Source organism: Cebus imitator, unplaced genomic scaffold, assembly GCF_001604975.1.
Source record: "Cebus imitator isolate Cc_AM_T3 unplaced genomic scaffold, Cebus_imitator-1.0 Scaffold297, whole genome shotgun sequence".
NCBI lineage: Eukaryota > Metazoa > Chordata > Mammalia > Primates > Cebidae > Cebus > Cebus imitator.
This window is the reverse complement of record NW_016107612.1, coordinates 1313732-1326408: the sequence shown is the minus strand read 5'-3', so window position 1 is coordinate 1326408 and position 12677 is coordinate 1313732. Positions and strand designations below refer to the sequence as shown.

The 12677-nt window shown below is 49.8% G+C and overlaps 1 protein-coding gene across 1 annotated transcript; it reads right to left on the bottom strand.

Moving 5' to 3' along the window:
• Positions 1-3700: 3700 nt before the first annotated feature.
• Positions 3701-10737, bottom strand: LOC108285429 (katanin p80 WD40 repeat-containing subunit B1-like). The gene is made up of 8 exons (XM_037729269.1): positions 10622-10737; positions 10296-10468; positions 7295-7364; positions 5408-5633; positions 5032-5108; positions 4884-4958; positions 4472-4588; positions 3701-4132 (listed from the first exon to the last, which is right to left on the bottom strand). Exons 1-8 carry the CDS (start codon positions 10735-10737, stop codon positions 4000-4002), a joined length of 987 nt encoding a protein of 328 aa, XP_037585197.1. The 3' UTR covers positions 3701-3999.
• Positions 10738-12677: the final 1940 nt, after the last annotated feature.

The following is a 12677-nucleotide window of genomic DNA, read 5'->3' as shown; positions in this document are numbered from 1 at the left end:
AATGCCAGCGGCAGAGAAATGGTGAAAGCACACAGAGAGAAAGGACAGATGGCCTACCAAGGACAATAGAACGTGAGCTGGCTTCTTAACCACTGTGACAGAAGCTAGGAGGCAGGAGTAATAGCTTCAAAGTGATGACAGCAAATAAATGTCCACTTAGAACCGTGTTCAGCAGGGGGTGGGCATGGTGGCTCACTCCTGTAATCCCAGCACTTTGGGAGGCCAAGACAGGTGGATCACCTGAGGTCAGGAGTTCCAGACTAGCCTGGCCAACATGGCGAAACACCATCTCTACTAAAAATACAAAATTAGCCGGATATAGTGGTGCATGCCTGTAATCCCAGCTACGTGGGAGGCTAAGGCAGGAGAATTGCTTGAACATGGGAGGCGGAGGTTGCAGTGAGCTGAGATCCCGCCATTGAACTTCAGCCTGGGTGAGAAGAGCAAAACTCCACCTCAAAAAAAAAAAAAAAAAAAAAAAAAAAAACCAAAAAAAAAAAAAAAAAAAAAAAAAAAAAGGAAAAACAAAGTATGTCCAGCAAAACTGTTACCAGTGGCAGGTATCTGAGTTACCACTGGCAAACCCGTTTGAATCTACAGCAACCTCAATTCTTGCCTCCTCAGAGGAAAGAATTTGACTGAGGGGCATAAGGAAGAAGGAGAAGCTTGGCAAGTTTCAGAGCAGGAGTGAAAATTTATTAAAAAGCGTTAGGGCTGGGCGCGGTGGCTCACACCTGTAATCCCAGCACTTTGGGAGGCCGAGGCGGATGGATCACTTGAGGTCAGGAGTTTGAGACCAGCCTGGCCAACATGGTGAAACCCCATCTTTACTAAACACACAAAAATTAGCTGGGCATGGTGGCGGGCACCTGTAATCCCAGATACTCGGGAGGCTGAGGCAGGAGAATTGCTTGAACCCAGGAGGTGGAGGTGGCAGCCAGCTGAGATCATGCCACTGCACTCCAGCCCGAGTGTCAGAATGAGACTCCATCTCAAAAACAAAACAAAACAAAGAGCTTGAGTAGGAAAGGATGAAGAAGAAAAGTACAACTTGGAAGAAGCCCAGGCAGTTGACTTGAGAAACCGACTACACAGCTTGACCTCCTGACTTGGGTCAGATACCTTGGCATACTTCCAGGATCTTGCCTTGCTTCCTCCCACCCTGACCCTGAGATCTTACTGGGAAGCTGCTGATCGGCTGCAGGTGTTTTCTATTAGGAGCCTGCCTTTCCCCCAGCACTGGCTGTGACCAATTATTACTTTACAGAAACAGTTAACCACCTGACCATCACCTGATGGTCACCCAACACTCCTGGTGTGTGTGTGTGTGTGTGTGTTGGGGGGAAGCCCTTTCCTCAACATTTACAGGTAAATAAAAGCTGAGAATGATCCAAAGAAACTCCCAAAGTGTGCACTTCAAGCAGGAAAATGACCAGAAGGTCAGCCTAAGATGCAAGAAGAAGCAATGGTGAGCTCAGAAAATGGTAAAAGTCTGGGCACAGTGGCTCACACCCGTAATCCCAGCACTTTGGGGCACTGAGGTGGGAGGAAAGCGTGAGCCCAGGAGTTCGAGACCTGTCTGGGAAACATGGTAAAACCCGTCTCTACTAAAAATACAAAAATTAGCTGGGCATAGTGGTGTACACCTGTAGTACAAGCTACTTGGGAGGCTGAGATGGGAGGATTACCTAAGCCCAGGGAGGTTGAGGCTGCAAGGAGCTGTGACTGTGCCACTGCACTCCAGCCTGGGTGACAGAGTGAGACCCTGTCTCAAAAATAGATAAATTTTTAAAAAGTAAGAGTAGCTAAAGCCTATTCAAAAATCATCTGTATAAAATAATAATTTTATTTGTAATGTTAAGAATGAATCTGAAATGATGGAGAATAATAGTGTATAAATCAGGAACAGTGAGACTGGAGCTATGGTGTCCTAAAGTGCTAGCTAGCGTTTGTGAGGAGGGGTAGGGAGGGTGTTAACATATTGTTTAATGTGAGATGTTATTAATTAAATACACATGGCAAAACTTCAAGGTTTAATTGCCTTTAGCTCAAAAGAAAGCAACTTCAAGGGCAAAAACTAAAGGAAAACAAAAAACACCAAAAACTGGAATGTAGACATTTTATTCCAGTAGAGAGAAAAAAGTGGGATAGGTAAAACAATCAAACTCAAAGTAAAAGAAACAGAAAAAGTGGAACTAATAGAAATCCAAAAGTAATATAATAGAAACATACCCAAATATATCCATGATTACAATAAATATAAACGGACTAAATGGACCAGTTAAAAGCAAGAGATATTAAGATTGAATGCAAAAACAAAACCCAGGTGTATGCTGTCCACAAAAAACAGCTGAAGTAAAAGGACATGGAAAGGTTGAAATTAAAAAGATGAATGAAGGCTGGGCATGGTGGCTCACACCTGTAATCCCAACACTTTGGGAGACTGAGGAAGGAGGATCACTTGAGCACAGGAGTTCATGACCAGCTTGGGCAATACAGAGAGGCTTCATTTCTAAAAAAAAATTTTTTTTTGAAAATCGCGAGGCATAGTGGTGTGCACCTGTAGTCCTCTAGGCTCTCTTTGGTTATTCTTTCCTTCACGTATCTTGATTCATCTTTTTTTCTTTTTTTGAGACAGTCTTACTGTGTTGCCCAGGCTGGAGTACACTGGTATGATCACAGCTCATTGCAGCCTTCACTTCCAGGGCTCAAGTGATCCTCCTGCCTCAGCCTTCCAAATAGCTGGGACTACAAGCACATGCCACCACACCCGGCTAATTATTTTATTTTTTATAGTGACAGAGTTTCACCATGTTGTCCTAGCTTGTCTCAAACTCCTGGCCTCAAGGGATCCCTCTGTCTTGGTGGCCCAAAGTCCTGGAATTACAGGTTTGAGCCACCAAACCTGGCCTGGGACCTTTTTTTTTTTTTTTTTTTTTTTTTTTTTTTTTTTTTTTTTTTTTTTTTTTTTTTTTTTTTTTTTTTTTTTTTTTTTTTTGAGATGGAGTCTTGCTCTGTTCCCCAAGCTGGAGAGCAGGGGCACAATCTGGGCTCACTGCAACCTCCGCCTCCCAGGTTCATGCCTCAGCCCGCTTCTCCTGCCTCAGCCTGCTGCCCTGGCCTTTCCCTCTTCAGTGAACCAGCCAGAGGTCCACACCACCTTCCTCCAGTGCCCAGATGACCCTGACCACCCCGGGGCAGGGCTGCACCCAGTCACTTGCCTTGGGAGCAGGAGGGGGCCCACCTGTCGTAGTGACCACGGATCAGGGGCCCTTTCCCACCAGCCAGTGCTGGGAGCTCTGCCTGGGAATGACAGCTGATCAGAGCCCTGCTCAGGGGAAGGAGCCGCTGTCCTTCCAGTCCTGCCCCTGGAGGTGTCCTTGGGGACAGGGAAGGGGCTCTGGGCAAGCCTGGCAGTGTCCACAGACAGCTTGAGTGTGGCTGAGGTGGGGAGGGACGGGCTGGTGGGGCCCACCCCTCACCTCACCACCCAGTGGTGGAAGGGTGGTTGCCACCACCCTTCCTTCCCAGCCTGAACTGGCCCTGTGCCACAGGCCCGGCTCTCTGCTGCCCCCTGCTGGCCACACGGCCCGGAGCCCCCGCCCAAGGGCTTGGAGGGGGCGTGGTCTCGAGGAGGGGCAGGCACTCCTGGGCCTGGGGGAGCCTTGTGGCCAGCGGAAAACATCCCCCACGTGGAAACCTGGGAATAGCTACAAATTTAATAAAATTTGCCTTATAAATTACAGCAGCAGCCCCAGAGCTCAGTTCACTGCCCCAAGAAGCAACAGTTGGGCCAAGCTGGGCAGCTGCTGCTGGAGAGAGTTGTCTCAGAGTTTGGGGCTGTAGAGGTGGCCAGGGACCAGCGTCACCACCTCCAGGACGGCCACAGGGCAGCAGCAGGGGCCAGGCAGGGGCTCACGGGCCGGTGGGCGCAGAAGGAACAGGAGTGGGGGCTGAGGCCAGGCCCTGTGGGCTGCCGGGCGCCCCGCCCACCACTCCTCAGTCCAGACTGGCCATGAGCAGGTGCAGCTCGCGGAAGGTGCTGCCGTGGTGGCCACTCAGGCCCGACTTGCTCTTGACCAGGCCGCTGATGCTCTTGAGCTGCTTGTGGCAGAGCCGGCACTTGTGCAGCCTGTAGAGAGGGCAGGGCCTGAGGGCCAGGTGGCACTGCCACCACCCCCCACCCCAGGGCCTTTGCTGTCCTAACTGCTCCAGCCCTTCCTCCCAGGGGAAGGCGGAGGCCCAGAGCCGAACCACACAGCCCTGCCAGGGATCGTGGGACACAGCCAGGCCAGGGAGGAACCCAGCTCTGGCTATGCCCACCACGCCCTGAGCCACGGCCCCAGACCAGCGCCTCCTCTAGACACTGTCCCAGCAGGACTGTCAGTAAGAGGGGCCCGGGCCTCCAGGCCTTTGTCCCTCACCTGCTGTGGCACCCCGGCCCCCCACACAGCCACTGCCTGGACCTCACCTCTCCTCCCTGCTGATATCCACACCCACGGAGGGCGGGGCCGCCAGCCTGTCCGTGATGAGGGGCAGAAACCGCTGCAGGATCAGCTTCAGGGAGGTGCAGCCCGTCTGGACGTAGCTTCAAGGGCAGATGGATGGTCACAGACAGACCCAGGGCCACAGACAGAGAAACAGCAAGGAACACAGGAGAGAGGCAGAAAAACACACACACACAGACACACAAACACACACACACACACACACAGACACGCCTTTTTCCACTCCCACCTCTGGACTGTTGAGGGGGCAGCAAAGCTTCACAGCCGGTTCACAGGAACACCCAAGCCCTTGGGGGCCCTTGCCATGGTCCTGGAGGAGGCTTCTTGCCTCTTCCCTCCCCCTCCTCAAGGCAGGTGTGACTTCCCCACACGCACCTCTCATACTTGCTCTGCAGAAGCTTCTCGATCTGTGGCAGGACCGTGGTGCACAGGTCCAGCTTCCATAGGGAGCTAGGAGAGGCCAGGACATGTTGCCGTCAGCCCTGCTCCACCCCTCCGCCCCTCCCCCTCGGCAGTCACTTACGCTTTCTGGTTGACGATGTTCAGGAGGTCCACTACCACTGACAGGTCGTTGATGGCCACAGCAGAGTCCACTGACGTCTGTGCAAACAGAGCACCATCAGGGGGTGGGGCAGTGGGGCGCAGTGTGACCCCGAGGGTGAGGGTGGGGGCACGAACATGAGTGTCGGTGTGCTGATGGGGCTGCACCTGACACGCTCAGTGTGAGGCCAGGCCTGTCAACAGGTGCTGAAGAGATGGCAGCCTGTGGTGACCGTGATGGGAGAGACAGATGGTGTCATGGCGGGGATGGCATATCTCACACTGTCCCCCATGGGTGGCCTCTCCGGGCAGGCAGGGGCAGGGGTGAGGCGAGGCCCTGGGCAAGGGTGGGTGCTTGCCTTGATGTCGCTCGTGGTCCACACAGCCCGCACAGTGTCCAGGTTCTTGTGGCGGCTGGTGAGCACCACACACATGGTATCATGGCCTTTGCGGATCTGTGACATGGCATCGTCGTCCACCAGCTCGGCCTGCTGGGGCCTCTTCACGGCTTGCGTGGGATGGGCACCGGGAACTGCACATCCATGGCAGGGCTGGGCTTTGCTGCCTCCTTTGCTGTGGCCACGTCTGGAAAAGACGCAAAAGGAGATGACTGGGTCCAGCCAGAAGGATGTTTAACGTAAATTTTCAGTGCGGCAAAAGAAGTAGCCCTTGAATATACTTCTCTCAGCAAGGCAATTCACCTCTATAGAAGGGTGCACCTCACAGACGGAGCAATGGTGAGCACACACCTGGACAAGGGAGGGGAAGGAGTTCTGATTCTTGACACAGTTAGCCCCTACTGCTGTGCCATTTCTTTATTGGGTAATAATTTTGATTGGCTATTTTAAAGAGAGCAGGAACATAGGCTAGAGTGGCGGGGTGAGTGGTTTGGTGGGAAAAACAGTTATAGGTAACTAAAGGTGACTCAGGTCAGAGCAGGTGACCGGGATACCTCAGGTCAAAGCAGGTGACTGGGATGAGTCAGGACGGAGCAGGTGGTGGGGGAACAAATGTGAACTACTGATTACAGCTGATGGACAAAGTTGTTTACTGAAGCTACGAGGAAGTTAAACTTTAAAGTGGAGGACAAAGAACTGAACATACGGACATACTGATTCTTTGAAGAGAAATTTAGAACTCATTGTATATAACAACTGCCTGGCAGGAAGGGCGGGGCTCGGGGCAGCATCTGTATTGGGGGGTGGAAGCAGCAGTGTGGGTGAGGTGGCAGTGATTCAGTAGCATGGGGGTTCCAGAGGACCTGGGTGCAAGCCTGGGCCTACCTCCTCTCTCTCCCCCAGCTCAACCTTAGGTCTGCCTGTGGGTGGGACCCAGGGGGCTCCAGGATGTGGCCATCCTGTCCCTTCACTGGCGTGTATATGGAGGGAGCTGGGATGAGTGACTGGCAAGGAGGGGGTGGAGGCTCCTAGGAAACCACCCAGCCTCCAGAAGGGGCGAGGATGGTCCCTGAGGGGAGGCCAGGAGGGCAGGGGACACTGTAGGACAGGGGTCCCCACGCCTGCCCCTTCACCCACAGCACAGCCGTTTTCTCCCTTCTTAATCCAAACCCCTAGCTGAGGCCTCGTGGCCTGACCTCCTGCTGGGACTCACCCCAGCTCCCTCCTCTCAGCTCCCTTCCTGTGGGAAGCGCTCCCCTCTCCCTCTTCTCGCCGGTCCCCAGGCCTCAGCAGGTGTTCCGATCACCCATCTACAGCTGACCCCCTCTAAGGTGGGCCCCCAGGGAGTCCTCTCTGTCCTCCACAGTCTGAGTGCCCTGGCAGGCCCATGCATGTGGCGGTGTCTACGTCTGTCCCCCACACACCGGGGCACAGGCTCCCAGGGGAGCTCCGTTGGTCTTGCAGGAGCCTGCACAAAACAGGGGAGGGCAGAGACCCAGCTGACAACTAATTTTCCTACATTTCTCTTAATGGATGACACCCCTGGGTCACCTCAGGTCTGCATAAATCCTACTGCACTCCCCACAGACTGTGCCCCAGCGGCAGCAGAGCCAGGGAACCACTGCACTCAGTTCCGTGCAAGGAGAGAGACCACGAGAGATTCAAGCTGGGAGAGAAACTGCTTGGTTGGAAAGAGAAATCAAGGAAGGCTTTATGGAGGAGGTGGTATTTGAGTAGGTGTCAGTGGATGGAGGATGAGGGGTGCTCCATTAGGTAGATGGAGGTGATGGGCAAAGGCCCTAAGGAGGGCAATAGAGGGCATGGCTGGGGTGGCCCTGGTGCACACACGTCTTCTTGGGTGACCCCATCCAAGGGATTTTGAGGGTGGCTGTGAGGACACACTGAGGAGCTGTGAGAACTGAGAGGACACCGGGAGGACACTCGAGGACCAGAGTGGGGCCTGATCGCCTCCCGCTGCCCTAGGAACCGCATCTCCCATCCTTTCCTTGAAGGTTTAACAGGCAGCTCCAAGGCCAGGCGCGGCCCAGCCTGGAGGGAAACCTTGTGTGTTTCAGGGTGTCCTATCTCTGAGTTATACAGACATAGAAAACACACAGATTAAAAAAAAGAACAATTATTAACTCTGGGGAAACCAAGTTGTTAAGAAAAAAAAGAAACAAACACTGCCTATTGAAATGGTGCTGCTGGGAGGGTGGGAGGAGAAACACGAGCGATGGGGCCGGGGGTGGTGGCCATGAGAGCTAAATTCTTGTCCTCTACGGTAGGAAGGGAATAACTAATGGGTTAACATGTGTTTTTTTTTAGACGGGAGTTTCGCTCTTGTTGCCCAGGCTAGAGTGCAATGGCACAATCTTGGCTCACTGCAACCTCTGCCTCCCAGTTTCAAGGGATTCTCCTGCCTCAGTCTCTCGAGTAGCTGGGACTACAGGCATGTCTCAAAAAAAAAGTACCAATTCAGACTCCCACCATATCCATTCCAATGTGTTTTAACTTTTGCCAGTCTGGAGATAGGTGATCTCTCCAAATTGGCAAAAAAATTGTTTTAGCGTGCATACTGTAATTCTGAGTGGAACCAAGCATCTTTTCATAACCTCATCATCATTGTTATTTATTCTCTTGTGAAACAAATGTTTATATCCATTACCCAACTTTAAGAAAAAAAGTAATCCTGTTTAAACTTCAAAAACATTTCAGCATTCTAAACATACAAAGAAAAAACCAAAAAAAAAAAAAACACTGCAAATCATGTTTAAGAACAGAAAGTTCCTGAACTTTCACTGATGCAGTGGCTCTTTGCTTTACTGACAATGAAGAGTTCTACAGTTTGTTTAAAAACAACCACACTTAACTAAAAAAACAAACAAAAACTAAACACTTCTCATGCCAGCTGATCCCCCACCTTTGTCCACAGCTAAGAATGGCAGCAGAAAGCTGTCACCATTTACAGAAACAAGACCACGAAGCTAAATGAATGCCCACTGCACAGTCAACCTGTCCAGCCTCACGGTGCATGCCCTCCAAAAGGCGCCTTCCCACAGCCTCAATTCAGGAGCGTTGAATTATTAAGAACCATCAAGAGGGCCGGGCGCAGTGGCTCACGCCTGTAATCCCAGCACTTTCGGAGGCCGAGGCGGGTGGATCACGAGGTCAAGAGATCGAGATCATCCTGGCCAACATGGTGAAACCCCGTCTCTACTAAAACTACAAAAAATTAGCTGGGCATGGTGGCGCGTGCCTGTAATCCCAGCTACTCAGGAGGCTGAGGCAGGAGAATTGCCTGGACCCAGGAGGTGGAAGTGGCGGTGAGCCGAGATTACGCCATTGCACTCTAGCCTGGGTGACAAGAGCGAAACTCCATCTCAAAAAAAAAAAAAAAGAACCATCAAGAGCTGGTCTCCGTTGTTTTGCTCTTTTTACAAATTATAGACACATACAGTTGATAACTCAGGCTTTCTAGCCAATAACCACAGAGTTAACACAATCTTACAAATTATAAAAATGCCAGAAACATGTTTTCCTTTTTTTTTTTTTTTTTTTTTTAGATAGAACCTCACTGTTACCCAGTCTGGAGTACAGTGGTACAATCTTCGCTCACTGCAACCTCTGCCTCCCGGGCTCCAGATTCTCAGCCTCAGCCTCCCAAGTAGCCAGGACTACAAGACATGCGCCAGGATGTCGGGCTGTTTTTTGTATTTTTAGTAGAGACAGGGTTTTGCCATGCTGGCCAAGTTGGTCTCAAACTCCTGATCTCAGGCGATCCACCTGCCTAGACCTCCCAAACTGCTGGGATTACAGACATGAGCCACCACACCCAGCCCAGAAACATCTTTAAATGCCCTGTCACCAACAGCAAAGTGCACAGAGTGAGACTATGAGAGTGCCTTTTCATTTTAAAATATTTGGGGGCCAGGCATGGTGGCTCACACCTGGAATCCCAGCACTTGGGGAGGCCGGGTTCAGCGGACAGCAAATGGTTTGAGCCCAGGAGTTCAAGACCAGCCTAGGCCACATGGTGAAACAAAAAATGAAAAATGAGCCATGAGTGCTGGCGTGCACCTGTAGTCCCAGCTGCTGGAGAGGCTGAGGTGGGAGACTCGCTTGAGCCCAGGAGGCAGAGGCTGCAGTGAGCCGAGATCACACAACTGCACTCCAGCCTGGGCGACAGAGCCAGACCCTATCTGAAAAAAAAAGTTTGGAATTATGTACAAATTTGATACAGTTTCAGGGTGTTCTGGACACCGATGATCACTTTACATAAACCACTGACAATTTCTAGAGGACTCTGAGAGACTACAATATGACCGTGATCAAATTTTGTAATTAAAACTAATGAGGGCAACAGACAGTTCTCAAATAAGAGATGAGTCAGTTAGGGCAGCAGTGCCCAACCTTTTTGACACTAGGGACCAGTTTCATGGAAGAAAAATTTTCCATGGGGGATGGTTTTGGGATGAAAGTTTTCCACCTCAGATCATCAGGCATTAGATTCTCCTAAAGAGCACTCAACGTAGATCCCTCTCACCTGCAGTTTACAACAGGGTTCAGGTGCCTGTGAGAACCTAATGCCACTGCTGATCAGACAGGAGGCGGGGCTCAGGTGGTAATACCTGAGGGTAAGGCCCTCACCTCCTGTTGTGAGGCCGGGTTTCTAACAGGCCACAGGTGAGTACTGCTCCATGGACTGGGGACTGAGGACCCCCTGAATTCTGACACTCCTCTGCTCTAAGATATTGACAAGGAGATGGATAAACAGTTTTGTTCATTCATCCTCCTCCTCCTCTTCCTCGTCTACCTTTTTCCAGGCAATTTTAACTTTTGTGCCACTAACCTTCTTTTAGACTGAGAGTCAGCAACACTCTTCTTATGATTCTTCGGTTCTCTGCCTTAGTGATGTCAGCCTGCCTTGCACTGTCACTCAAGTTATTCCCCATCGCACTCAGCTTTTTTGCCACATCTCCGATAGAGATGCCGGGGTGGTGGATTTGTCCTTGGGGCAGAATTCTGAACAGAACAGGAAGAATCCAGACTGTGGCCTTTTTGGGTTTAGGGTCCTTCTTGCCTCCCTCAGCTGGTCTGTAATCTTTTGTTTCCCAATCATAGAGCACTTTATCCACCTTGGTCATTTCATCAGCCTTAGACTTCTGTTTTCCACACATTGTCTTCCGCCTCTCAGCCCACTTCTTGGAAATTTCTGTGAAATTGACCAGCACCTCTGGGTTTTCCTGATGTTCTGCTCTGCACATCTGCATAAAGAAGGCAGAAGCAGACATCTCGCCTTTTGGTTTCTTGGGGGTCCCCTTTAGCAATCTGACTGTATTGTTCGCTCGTCTGGGCAGTGCAGGGCACCTGCTTTGCACATTGTTAATTGGCCTTTTTGCCATATTCTTGCTGATTCATAGGACCTCTTTGCATATTAGAAACCTTAATTCTTTAAAGCATATGCGCCAAATATTTTCCCAAGGTCTTCTGCATGTTTCTAGCTAAATTCGTGGTGTCATTGGTCATAGAAAAGTTTTGCATTTTTTTTTGACATCACCACATTGATCGGAAAAAGGTTTTGCATTTTTACATAGTTAGATGTAGTCTTCCTTTATGACGTCTGGCTTTCATGTCTTGCTTTAAAAGGGCTTTTCTGATTGGAATTTATTTAAAAAATACTCTCCTATATTTTCTTAATACCTGATAGTTTTGTTTAACATTTAATTTATCTGGAGTGTCTGTATGACGAACATGTTGTGAGGTAGGGGTCTAATTTTTGCTGGGTGAGCCTTTTAAAAAATTGATACATAATAGTCATGCATACTTATAGGGCACATGTGATATTTTGATTCATGCACACAATGTACAATGATTAAATTACGTTAGTTAGGATAATCCTCACCTCAAGCATCTATTATTTTTTTGCATTGGGAACCTTCCAAATCTCCTCTTCCAGCTATTTTGAAATAAACTATAGATTCTATTAACTACAGTCGCCCTATTAGGATCCGATTTTATTTGCATCTGGTTGGAGAACCAATTGTCCCAACACCATTTATTAAGTCACCCCTTCCTGCCTGACTTGTTCTTGCCCTTTGTCAAAAGCGTCCCTCTGTCATTTTGGGCATTCTTCTTGTGATCGGCACATGGCAGAACTCGTAAGTGTTGACTCTGGGAGCAGCTGAAATGACGGCTGAATGAGAGCGAGCATGAGCCACGGTACAGAAGACCACGGTACAGAAGACCACAGTACAGAAGACCACAGAGCTCACCTCGCAGCTCAGGACTCAGAACCAGGTGAATATGAGTGGCTCCCAACATAAATGGATATTTGTGGCTTTGGTGTCGATGTTTTTTTCAAATCAATTTTACTGACCTACGATAAAATTTGCACATTTTAAGTGACTGATGACTTGGCAAACATGTACACTCTTGGGCCAAACATACCAACCAAAATATACAACGTGTCCATCTTTCCAGAAGGTTTCTCTGGGGCCCTTTCCCATCAACCTCCCCTCCACTTCCACTCCAGGCAATCACGATTATCTGAAACCACACGTGTGTAGTACATTGATAACATTTTCAGAGGAATAAATAACCCACTCCAGCATGAGCCTGTTGGTTGAGGAGGAAGGCCAACTTCCCCTAAGGGACAGGACTTCTCTATTGAGGCCGACTCCCTGGGCTGGTTCAGTTAAGAAGAAATGGAATAATCCAAACCAGGCCTCCCCAGATTCGGGCAGGCAAGTTCTGTTCCAGTGATTTTTAACAAGTCTAGTAATCAGCCAGATATTTACTTAATGTTTTCTTCTAGATCAACTGGTCTTTTTGCATGTAATTCAAAATGATCACTTTGAAAAGAAAATATAATATCCCATTAAATGACCAAGGGCACATGCCATAATCAGCAAAGGACTAGTGATGATGTAAAATGAAAAATGAACTCCTGTGCCATCTAAAATCACATGAATGCTGCCTCAGGACAACCACAGACCTGAAAGAGGTAAGGGAGAAGCAGAGGAAGAATCTGGAACTTCATTCAGGTTGGAGGCTGGTGGTGAGTGGGGAGGGAAAGGGGCAGAAGGGCGAGCCTGTCTCAGCAGGGCTGAGGGGTGAGTGCTTCCTTCATCACTAAAGCAGAGGACTTGCTTTGGGGACAGACCTGAGTCCACACAGCCCCTCCCTGCAAGGCCATGAGAAGACCGGGGAATAGCCTCTTAGCTCAGAGGTT